Source organism: Odocoileus virginianus, chromosome 6, assembly GCF_023699985.2.
Source record: "Odocoileus virginianus isolate 20LAN1187 ecotype Illinois chromosome 6, Ovbor_1.2, whole genome shotgun sequence".
NCBI classification, from domain to species: domain Eukaryota; kingdom Metazoa; phylum Chordata; class Mammalia; order Artiodactyla; family Cervidae; genus Odocoileus; species Odocoileus virginianus.
The window spans coordinates 49447287-49459867 of record NC_069679.1 but is presented as its reverse complement, the minus strand read 5'-3'; the positions used below and the strand labels follow the sequence as shown (position 1 = coordinate 49459867).

Sequence of the window (12581 nt, the reverse complement as noted above, 5' to 3'; positions counted from 1 at the left end):
GAGAAAATAAATGTCTCCTGAAGGAAAAAGTGCTTAAGAGATACCTGCTGGCTTTATTGTTTTCTGGTTGGAACGTCTTTTACTGAAAGTAAGCCACTTGCCAAAATCTATCAGTAGTTATACATATCAAGTTTTGCAAGACTTTAGAAAATACTGAAGAGAAAATTCAAAGCATTTAACTTAGAATCTGCCTACTTGCTTTCCTATTTATACATTTTCCCTCTTTTCTTAAAATGGACCACATTTAATCTTGTTAAACTCTGATGGTACTTTTCTAAAACCTAACTTTCTAAATTTAATACTAGTTTTTGGACTATCTATTCATTTTCTCTCTTTCTTTGAGGAGTTCTCCCCCCTCCCCCCCCCCAACTTCTTTCCTTGGATGCTTAATTTTTAACTTCCTTTTAAAATGCTGAACAACGAAAACATTCATGACTACGCATTTGCCTCAGAGTATAGCTTCAGCCACATCCCATACATTTTAATATGCAGTATTTTATTACATTTAAAAAAATGTTTAATTACACTTTTTAATTCCCCTTTGACTTAAAAACTTAGGGGGAAAATGCCTCTTTAAATTTTCAAATGATATTTTCACTAAATGAGCATTCTTTACTTTCTTTTTGATTATAAAAGCATTTTTAAAATGTTAAGGCAATCGCTTACTTAGATCTATAAAAGCTAACTCTAAGTATTACTGAATAATAAACATTTTAGAGTAACTTATTTAGAATATAGTTTGCAGTGCTGACTCTATTCGACATTTGTAATTATTTAAAGAAAAAAATTATAAGCCAGATAATTTTATACCTTTATTGGTAAACAGCTCTTTGCATGAAACCATGTATACTTATCACACATCTGGTTTTCTAAGAATTAAAGGCATTAGTGATCAATAATTTTGCAAATTACTTTAAAAGAACTTATCTAACATTAATGTACTAAAACCTAAGCCAGTGTTTAAATTATTTGATAATACAAGAGACTGTCAACCTCAAGTGTTCTGTCACTTCTAAAGTCAGTTTATTTAAAAAAAAAAAAAATCTCAAAACACTGTCCTAAATGTCCTAAAAATAGAAATACAAAAACTTTATAAACCAACTCCATCATTTAGTCTTCACATACCTTTATATCAGTTTTTTTTCCCCCTTTAAGGACAGGAAAAAAAAAAACAAACAAACACCTAAGATCCGGCACAGCTAAATAAACAAAACAGATTTTTTTTTTAAATGCACTAAAAGAAAAAAAAAATGAACTATACTAAGCAGTATCCTTTCTCAGAACTAACTCTGGCAATTAAAATAAGCTACTCATTTTGATTTAAAACAGTCTTGCTAAAAGAGGTTACTCCTGAGATTCTCTTATGGTTGTAACATTTTTTTTTCAAATAGTCATTACTGCAATTAAGATTACTAGCTAGCATGTATTCCCAGTAGCTTCCTTTTTATAATCCTGATCAACACACACAGAATTTATACTTTTATACAAAGATTTTATATATATATATATAAACAAGAAGTAATTCCAAAAACTACAACATGAATATCTTCAGGCAAAACACGCTTAGATATTTTTTAAGTTACACTTGTGCAATACTCCAAGGATTTCACTTAGATTAAGACAAAGTGCAGAAAGTCCGTATTAGTACCAGTCTTTAAAAATCAAACTTTTATGAATACTCAACCACTATAATATTATAATAACTTTTAATACTGTAGACATTCCCAGAAATTCTGAATATAAACCAACACTGGTTTAAAATAAATGTTTTGAGAGAAAAATGGAAATTCAGCACATGTGGCATCTGTTTTTAATGACTTTTACCTATTAAATTCATTTAGTAAAAATATAAAAGTACATTCCAAATAACTTGGAAAAGCCATTACATTACTCAGCGGTATAGTGAAAGCAATCAAGAACTCCACACAGTGGACAGATCTCAGTTCCAGCCCCTAATCTATCATTAATAGTTCTGTGCCTTTTTCAATGATGAATATGAGAATATAATGAAAATAATGGAGTTTTGCCATCAGAAAAGTGCTAATTTAAAATGAAGGAGACTCCTTCCATGTCACCCATCGACCCCTGAATTAACTGAATTAACAGCATGAACTAGGCAAAGTAGCATCACTTCTTGGGATCTCAGCTTCCTTTAAGTGTGGGGGAAAGAGGAATTGATTCCGATTATTCTCTCATAATCCCCTAAGATTAGCCTAAGGGAAGAGGTAGGAGGTACTGGAGAGAAAAAAAAGAAAAATTCTTCAACTTACATTTACGTTTCTTTCTGAAGCTTAAATTTCTACAAGATTTTAATAAGTTGTGGACTCTGGAAAGATACGGGATGAAAGACAAAGAGGCTCTCTAAAGAATTTGCTCATAGCACTTGCTGTCAAGATAATTACATACAAATAACTATGCTAAAAGTTACCATCTAAATAGTTAATTACATTTCCTCTAGGATGAAAGGAACCATAAATATATACCTGGAACCATATGCATGGAACCATAAGTATATACATGACAGCATTACTAGTTACAGTTCTATCATCCTAGTGAAGGAACAAAATGTTCAACCCTTTCATTAGTGACACAAGTACTGGAAAATCATTCAAGAAAATTTCTTATTCACTTCTCAGGCTTTGAAATTTCGGGTGCTTTTTGATAGGTATCTTGAAAAATTAATTTTCATTAAATTGGATATGGGGGCATGTAAAATACCTTGGATCACAGGAAAGCCTGCATTAATTTGTCAAGAGGCCCCCATCAGTTTTGCTTTGGTAAATACACATACTGTTTCATAAAACTCGCTTGTGTTTTCAGTCATATTCACACAAGTTTTTATTAAATAAAGATTTTTATACAAAAGAAAAAAAGAAAAAAAAAAAAAAAAACAAATATCCACAACCAGGAAGCGGCTGTCTGCTGAAAGAGCCCGATTTCAAAATCTGAACTCGCTCTGACTAGCTACATATATACACATAAATTCCAGCTACATATATACAAATACAAGAATTTGGGAAATCTTTTCTCGTTATTCAGGTGTTAATTATCCATTTGTAAAGTAATCAGGCTAATCCCTAATCTCTCCTTTTCCTTCATCTATTTGCCGAGTTCATTACTGGGCAAGGCCTTCAACTGAAGAGGGGGAATGGACAGTGAGTAAACTTCGATTTCATCGAATTAAATCCTTTCATACAGATCTCAGAATGGAAAATACTGAAACTTTTTGGAGGGAAGAAAACTATTATTTTAGATTTTTCTCCTTTTTTTTTTTTTTAAACACTGTCACCATCCCAGCCTCTCAGCACCTAGTAGCTTGGATAATCAATAATTTGATGCAACTGAAACACTAATGGGACTTCGTGAATACGAAAACGGGCTCGGAAATGAACTCGTCCTTCGGGTCCTACACCTTAAAATATAAAATCGATGTTTTAAAAATACTATTTTTTTTTTTTTTTTTTTTTGGCAAAATAACTGGCTAGAAGGGCAAAGGGAAACCGCAGTATTTCATATCTAAAAAGGAACACCTCCCTAAAACCACTGCAAAAACAATGCTTCGCTCAAGGGAACGTAGATCTTTAAAAGCCCATAACCCCTCCTTCATCTGTAGTTATCACACATTCCCTGACAGTTTTTCTAAGTGAGAAGCCTTTCCACCTTGAAAACACATTCCAAAACTGAAGGGAAGGGGGAGGGGGGGTAGTATTTGGTGAAGTTATAAACCCTCTCCTTGGAAAGAACGGACAACTTGGCAATCTTCTGGCCCCTTTCACCAAACAAGTCAGGGGGGCCAAAAGCAAGTCCCCAGCCCGGGGGTAATCGGGGCTGAAAAAGCCCCCAAGCTCGAGACAGCATCTGAAACAATGCAGGAAGAGGGGCGCCGCCAGGATCCCGGGGAAAGGAGGTCTGCGCCAGCAGGAACCCGAGGGCTCCGGCCGTCCGGGCCCACGCTCGGAGACCAGGGCCCGCCCGGGAGGAAGCCGCGACCCCCATCTCCCGGCCCGACCGGCCTGGCTCAAGCCCGCGTACCTGGTCTGCGGGGGCTCGGTCCATGGCGCCTGCAGCCGCAACGGGCCCGCGTTAGTCGGTGTGGAGAGTGCCTCGGGCCGCTTTCTCCATGGCCCCCCGCTCGGGTCGAGACCGGGCTCCGGACCTCCGCCCCTATCTAGCTGGCCGCGACGCAGAGTCCGGCTACGCCACTGGCCCAGGAGGCGGCCCCAGCTCCGGGAGGAGGAGGCAGCGGCAGCCTCGGGGAGGGATCATCTGGGACGGAAGCCGAGGAGGGCCCAAATGAGCTAGAGGCGTAGTCGGAAATGGCGGAGCGCGGAAGGGAAAGAAGGGGGCGGAGGTCCACAGAGGCAGTGGGCGGAGTGACCGCAGGCGGCCTGAGCTGGCGGAAACCCAACGCGAGCTGGCGGAAACCCAAGGCGAGCTGGCTATTCTGGAGGCTGAAGCCAGCTGGACATTCCCAGGAGCATGTACCCTGAGCCACTCAGCGCTTTGCGTGGGATTTAACTGCCCCTCTGGACTGCTAAACTAAGGAGTGTGGAGCCACTTGGACACGCGCGTTTTAGACTTTCGGGCCCTCGGAGACCACTTGAGTCTGTCAGCCTCAGTCCTGTGGGACTCTGCAACCCTATCGTGGACTGTAGCCCGCCAGGCTCCTCTGTCTATGGAATTTTTTAGGCAAGGATACTGGAGCTGTTTGTCATTTCCTACTTCAGAGATCTTCCTTCCCAAACCAGGGCTGGAACCGGTGTCTCTTGCGTCTCTTATATTGGCAAGTGGATTCTTTGCCACTGCGTCACCGTGGAAGCCCAGAGACCACTTTCCCATCCCAAACTACCTCTGGTATATCGGAAGAACTTTTAGCTGCCTGTTCACATGTTATTCTTTCTTATGTCATCTGGCTAAAGGAAGCCTTGACTGTAAAGGAGAATACCACAGTATGGCGACCACTGAGAAATGAGACAGGAAGCTCCACAAATACTGGTTAGGTAATTCATTGTCAAGGACCGGGTTCAACCCTAGGCTCACCTTCAGGCTTCTCTGCCCTATCTCAGAACCCCTAATTTTTCCCACCACTCAACAGGTAACATACTCTGGTATGTTGCTTTTCCACCGTGCTTATTGATTGTTCCTTTTATCTTCTGTTCCTTAGTTCCTTGAGGAAAGAGACTGCCATGAAATTGGACACTTGGTAATCATTGTGGATTGCCTCTGGATATCTCCTCAAACACATCCTCCAACACATCCCCTAAGAGCTCTTGTTTACTGGTCAGTTTCAGGGTAAGGAAGAAAAAAGCTATATAAGCTTGTTGTTTTTCAGTTGCTAAGGCATGCCCAACTCTTTGCCACCCTATGGACTGCAGCATGCCAGGTTTCCCTGTCCTTCACTATCTCCCAGAGTCTGCTCAAACTCATGTCCATTGAGTTGGGGATGCCATCCAATCATTTCGTCCTCTGTCACCCACTTCTCCTGCCCTCAATGTTTCCCATCATCAGTGTATTTTCCAATGAGTCAGCTCTTGGCATCAGGCTGGCCAAATATGGGAGCTTCAGCTTCAGCATCAGCCTTTCCAGTGAATGTTCAGGGTTGATTTCTTTAAAGATTGACTGGTTTGGAGAAAAAAAAAAGATTGACTGCTTTGATCTCCTTGCTATCCAAGATGCTCTAAAGAGTCTTCTCCAGCACCACAGTTCAACAGCATCAAAGCATAAAAGCTAAATTATACTTAAGTGAAGGATGGGAGTAGAGGTGGCTCCTGTTTTGAAGGGCTGGTGTGGAGATAACACAGCTGGAGAAGTGTTTTGAGAAGCTTGCTTTGTTATGCTTCAGTGAAAACTTGCATTGCCTTTTCAGTTAGTCTGGCTCAATAGTCTAGTTTTATTTGAATAGGACTTCAAGAAGAGGTAGTCTGTGGAGGCCCCAAATGTACTTAAGTTGGTACTATATTTTGACCTGGTGAAAGGAGTTATGTAAAGTTAATAAGACTTACATCAAGGCTGGCAGCAGAAATTATTTCTAAGGAGAAACATATTTGTATGTAAAGATCTCTCATTTATTTAGTTTTAGTAGCTCTACTTCCTCAAACTTTTTGTGTGCATGTGTGTACATATATGTGTGTGTCTGTGTTTATGTGCTTAGGCTCATATATATGTGATGGTTACATACTTGAGTGATTTGTGTTTTGTGTTAAGTCTCTAGTGTCTATCAGTGAATGCTGAATGAATTTAGGTTTGCTCAGAAAAGCTAAACTATTTATAATATGTAGTTATGTAAACTAACAGATGATCATCTTGCTTCACACTTGAAAGGTAAAAAGAAAAAAAAGGAAGGTAAAAAGAACTGTGAATTTCCAGAATTCCCCCCATGGTGTCTTTAGCATAAGATACCCCTATCTGAGTAAAAATTCAGTAACAGTACAGTCATAAAAGTACCATAGTACTTTGTTTTCTTCCTTTAAAGAATGACCTAAGGAAGTTGAAATATAGGATCTTGAAGGATCTTTCCACTTTATAGAATTTTTATGACTATGAAATAGTTCTTGCAGAGGATCTTTTATGTATAAGACATTCACTTAAATTTTAGAACAGATTTATGAAAAATTATAAGAACAAAAATGTCACAATGCCCTTCTAATTTAACACAATCCTAGGAAAGCTATTATTCTAATAGCTATTAGAATAAAAATGTTAATCTATGAAGGAAGAGAAGACATTTTAAAACATTACATTTTACAGATGATTGAATTTTAATTAAGTCTTTCATTCAGCAACAAATATTTAACGTGCTAGGTGCTAGACTAAGTACTGGAGGTTAGTAGTTAATAAGACACTGAGGACAGAGGCCATGTTTGTCTTATGGGCAAGACATACATAAAACAAATAAAGGTGAGCTGAGTGTCATGAAACAGGAAGCTCAATAGTTTCTACCATAGTGTGGGATGGAAGGTCAGGGAAGTTATATCTAAGTAAATAGAATCTAAGGAAACACCTGAAGGGTGAGTAGGGTTTATGATAAAGTAAGGGGGAAGAAATAGGGAATTTGTTCCAAGGAAAAGGAATGGCAGGTGTGAGGACTCAGGTAGTAGAGAGAATCCAGCATTAGTTCTTAAACAAGCTCGCTCCTTAATATGAAAGTTCTGGAGGAGAGGAATAATCCAATAAAGCAAGGCTTCTGAGAGGATTGGAAAGGATAGGATAAAAAACCAGAAGAAGAAATTGACCTCAGATGGGAGTAGGTGTATGTTGTTTACAATGACAAAATGAAAAGAAGAAAGGAGAGGTTTGGCTATATTTGTAAGTTGGAGAATTCTTGTCAGATGGCTTCTGTTTTATCAGTGAAATGGGAGGCAAAATTATCTTCTGATAGTGGAGGAAAGCAGTGTTGTGATGGTCACGCACTTTTCAAAACTCAGCAAACACTTTAGACTTGTGCATGTTATTTTGTGTAAATTTTACGTCAAAATATAAACACTATAAATAAATATTGAACTCTAGTTTTAACAAATACATGTACCTATGTAACCCAAATCTCTATCAAAATATAGAATGTTACCATTCTATAACATTCTTTTAAACTTTTAAAACTTCTCAGGGAATTCCCTGGTAGTGCAGTGGTTAAGAATCTGCCTTGCAAAAAAAAAAAAAAAAAAAAAGAATCTGCCTTGCAATGCAGGGGATATGGGTTTGATCCCTGGTTGGGGACCTAGGATCCCACATGCTGCAGAGCAACTAAGCCCACTGTACCAAAACGACTGAGTCCATGTGCCACAAATAAGACCTGACACAGCCAAATAAATATTTTTTAAAAAGCAGTTTATGAAAAACAAAACAAAATCTCTCTACTTTTCCTAGCCACAGCAATCAGAAAAGAAGAAATAAAAGGAAGAGAAGAAAATTGGAAGAGAAGAAAAACTCTATTTACATATGGCCTGATATTATATATAGAAAACCCTGAAGTCTCTATCAAAAAAGAGAAATTAAGGAAATGATCCCATTTACAATCACATCAAGAAGAAAGAAGTACCTAGGAATACACTTAACCAAGAATGTGAAAGACCTATACTCTGAAAGCTATAAATCATTAATGAAGGAATTTGAAAATGATACAAAGAAATGGGAAGATATCCATAAAGGATTAATATCCAACATATATAAACAACTCATGTGCTATGCTATGCAGTGCTCAGTCGTTTAAGTCATGTCCAGCTCTTTGCAGCCCCATGGACCACAGGCCAACAGAGTCCTCTGTCCATGGGGTTTTCCCTGCAAGAGTACTGGAGTGGGCTGCCATGCCCTCCTCCAGGGGATCTTCCCAACCCAGGGATAGAACCTGAGTCTCCTGTGTCTCCTGTATTGCAGGCAGATTCTTTGTTGCTGAGCCATCAAGAAAGCCCAAACCGCTCATATAACTATATGTATATATATATATATAGTTATTTTTTTTAACTTATTTTAAAAATGTGCGAGAAGAAGCTGAATAGACATTTTTTTCCCAAATGAGACATAAAGATGGCTTACAGGCACATGAAAAAATGCTCAGCATCACTAATTGTTAGAAAAATGTAAATCAAAAGCAAAAGGAGATAGCACTTCACACTTGTCAGAATGGCTCTCATTAAAAAGTCTTCAAATAACAAATGTTGGTGAGGATGAGGAGAAAAAGGAATCTGGTAAACTGTTGATGGGAATATAAATTGGTGCAGCTACCATGAAAATAGTATGCAGTTTCCTCAAAGAACTAAAGATAGAAATACCATATGATTCACCAATGCCACTGTTGGGTATATGTCCAAAAATAAAAGTCCCACTAATTTGAAAAGATACATGCATGCCAACGTTCATAGAAGAATTATTCCCAATAGCCAAGATATAGGGCTATTTCAAACCTTAAAAGATGATGTTACTAAAGTGCTGCACTCAATATGCCAGCAAATTTGGAAAACTCAGAAGTGACCATAGGACTGGAAAAGGTCAGTTTTCATTCCAATCCCAAAGAAAGGCAATGCCAAAGAATGTTCAAACTACCACATAATTGCACTCTTCTCACAGGCTAGCAAAGTAATGCTCAAAATTGTCCAGGCCAGGCTTCAATAGTATGTGAATCGAGAACTTCCAGATGTTCAAGCTGGATTTAGAAAAGGTAGAGGAACCAGAGGTCAAATTGCCAACATCCAATGGATCATAGAAAAAACAAGAAAATCCAAGAAAAACATCTACTTCTGCTTCATTGACTACACTAAAGTCTTTGACTATGTGGATCACAACAAAATGAGGAAAATTCTTAAAGGAATGGGAATACCGGAACATCTCGCCTGCCTCCTAAGAAACCTGTATGCAGGTCAAGAAGCAACAATTAGAACCAGACATGGAACAAAAGACTGGTTCAAAATTGGGAAAAGAGTACATCAAGGCTGTATATTATCACCCTGCTTATTTAACTTCTATGCAGAGTACATCATGAGAAATGCTGGCCCGGATGAAGCACAAGCCCTTTTACATCAGTGTGGATGTACCTAGAGACTATTATCCTTAGTGAAGTAAGTCAGATGGAGGAAGACAAATACTCTTATGTTATCACTTATATGTGGAAATTAAAAAAATAAAGCATACAAATATGTATAACAAAAAAGAAACAGAGTCAAGAATATAAGAACAAAGTAGTGTTTAGCAGTGGGGAAAGGGAAGGGAAGAGGGGCAAGATAGAGTTATGGGATTTAAAAGACACAAACTATTGCATATAAAATAAATAAGGAACAAGTAGATATTGTACAGCACAGGGAAAGATAGCCATTATTTTGTAATAACCTTAAATGGAATATAATCTATAAAATATTGTATCACTATGTTGTATACCCGAAACTAATAAATGAACTGCACTTCAATTTTTTTAAGAAATTAAATAAATTGTCTCTACTTTAGCCAGATGCTTATCTTTTTCACTGTTGTAAATTCACTACCTACACCAATGTCTGGTAGATAGAAGTTGCTCAATAAATATTTGTTGAATAAATGAACATTTGATAGGCTATTAAATTAGAATTCTTTCAGCCAGGGTTGGGTTTTGTGAGACATGTACATTGTATTAAATGAGCAGGATTCAGTAACGTGTGAATGCTTTTATATCTTGTCTTCAAATTCTCTGAGGGCCACTTTTCTCCCCCTGTGTTGGATGAAATCTCATGAAGATCACACAAACTTCATTTCACGTTAAAGCTTTCCCTTTTCCCCAGCTCAGTTCTGCTTCAGGCTGGAAACTTCAGTAGAGGAAGCAACACAGGGCACTTTTGTTTTGTTTTCTATCTTGATATCTATGCCTCCTCTTCCTTAACTACATGCTGGTTAAGGTTTTAGATTCCTCCAGGTTTGGGCTGTGAAGGGGAAGATGGTAGAACTTCTCAGAGGTATCAAATGTATGCCATGCACGGCACTTTCAGGCCATCACTAATGATCCTAGCCTTCAGCCCTTGGTTTCTGAAGTTTCAACCCTCAGCTAGATCCCCTGTGTACTCAGCCAAATAGCCTTCTTGCTGGACTCCCTTTTAAAACTGCTTTTACCACCATCCCTGGGAACATTTTGCTACACTTGATTTATCACATATCCATCCATCCACCCATCTAGCAATCCCATTAACCAATCTTACTTTTGGTGTGTTACAAAGTAAGTTGCTAACATAATACACTTTCCCCTGAGGAAAACTCACATGTATCCACAGTTGGTGAACATGCAGCTGGTTTGCAGTATTCTCTCTGATCTGATTTGGTTTTCTCAGGAAAGATTTAGATCCCAGGTCCCTGTATTCCCCCAGACTTCAGGTGATACGTATCAAGTTCTCCAAGTATTTCCCTGAAACCTCCTCTCAGGTAGCTTGAGGTAAGGGGAAGCATCTCTTTTTTCCCCCTGTGGGAGGTGTGAGTACATATCAGGTAGCTTCAAAGCAATACCTCTTCATGAGTCATCAGACCACCCCAGCCATCCCCCAACCTTGAACTGGAGATGAGTGATGAATAACACTGAGCCACAATTTCTTGGCATATTTTACATGGTAGACTAACATCTGACTTTATATGTAGGGGAGATTGGCACCTATCTATTGTCCTTTTGGGACTCAGTCAAAACAGACAGCATGTATGTCAAGTTACTACATGTGCGTTTATTTAACAAATATTTTTTGAGCACTTGTTCTATGCCAGGCACTAGTCTAGGTAGTAAGGATGCAACATTGAACAAGACAAAGTTCCCGCTCTCATGGAATTTACCACTAAGTCTGGGTGACAGATAATAAGTATATTTTAAAAAGAAGATAATTTCATGTGGAGATGAATGTTATGAAGGAAATAAAGCATGCTAATGTGATTAATGCAGATAAAGGTGGAGGTGGGCCACTTTCATAGGCTGACTTCAAAGGAGGTGATATCTGGCCTGAGATTTGAAGAATACAAAAGATAGAGGGAAACAAGAGCAAAGGCCCCAGGAGGAAAAACTCTTGTCATTAGAGGAACAGGAGGAGACAGGTGTGAAGCGGGAGGAGGAGAATGGCATGACCAGAGCCAAGCCAGATCATGTTAGAAATTTATAGGCCATGGTAAGGAGTTAGGATTTAACTTTAATTTCAAAAGTCATTCAAAAGACTTCAAAGAGGTGCATGGAATTCATGTTTTGACTGAGTGCTGAAAAGATAAATGTTAAAATTAATACGTACCTTCTAGTGTATAAGAGGGCTTCTCTGTTGGCTAAGATGGTAAAGAATCCACCTGCAACACGGTGTATAAGAACAAATCTGAATGTTTATATAAAAATTGTGTTAAAAAAAAGAATTGGGGTTATTATTACAATTTTATCATAAAAAAATTAGTAACCAAACTTTAGAAGTTTCAACTAATGCAGGAACAACTTCTCAGCATTATAATTTCTACATGTTCCTGAAGTCACGCTACTACACATTGTGATTTTAAAGAACAGCCAACTCTCAACTATGGTCAGGTGAGGGGCAAAGTGTTTTCTGGCTAGTTCTTCTGTATAGAGTACTTCTCTACACAGTAATGTTGTAATATGTAATATGATAGTGACATTGCACCTGCTGTTAAACTTCCCTTCCTTTCTAATAGAAGCTGAATATGATAAATTTTATTTGCTTTATCTCCTGGTCAATGGAGAAGATTCAATTTCATAGTAGCCCTCTAGAATCTAGAGGGCATGTGCTCTGAAGAAAATACTTTATGAATATTTTCATAAGCAGATCTAAGATTGTTACTCTCATTTAGAGTTTTAGTTTCTCATGTGCTTATTTCTGCATGCCTTTGTTACTAAATTAAATATATATTTTTGGCTCAAGAGGGTATCATTTTCTTCCTAAAATTATCTAGTCAAATCTTTCTTGTATTAACTTTCAGTTAATCCCCCTGTTTATTTAAATATTGGAAAGCTCTCCATAATCTCTTTACATAAAATTAACAACTTTCACAATCACCATTATTACCTTACTCTATATTTAAACTACTAATAGAATTTTATCATAAGGATTCCATCCAAAATGTTTACTTATTTTTAAAAGTATATATCTACATATTAA

The 12581-nt window shown here is 38.0% G+C and overlaps 1 protein-coding gene and 1 long non-coding RNA gene across 2 annotated transcripts in view; one reads left to right on the top strand and one right to left on the bottom strand.

The window, feature by feature from the left end:
* Window positions 1–4195, bottom strand: part of SECISBP2L (SECIS binding protein 2 like) — a 55232-nt gene extending 51037 nt beyond the window's left edge. Inside the window, exon 1 of the mRNA XM_020891339.2 lies at window positions 4033–4195. Coding sequence (XP_020746998.2) covers window positions 4033–4056 — 24 coding nt within the window. The 5' untranslated portion in view covers window positions 4057–4195. The remainder of the gene's footprint in view (window positions 1–4032) is intronic.
* A 105-nt stretch (window positions 4196–4300) lies between these two features.
* On the top strand, window positions 4301–9929 carry LOC139035644 (uncharacterized). Its single transcript, XR_011488303.1, has 2 exons — window positions 4301–5000; window positions 5165–9929. It is a non-coding gene; the product is annotated as an uncharacterized lncRNA (long non-coding RNA).
* The last annotated feature ends 2652 nt before the right edge of the window (window positions 9930–12581 follow it).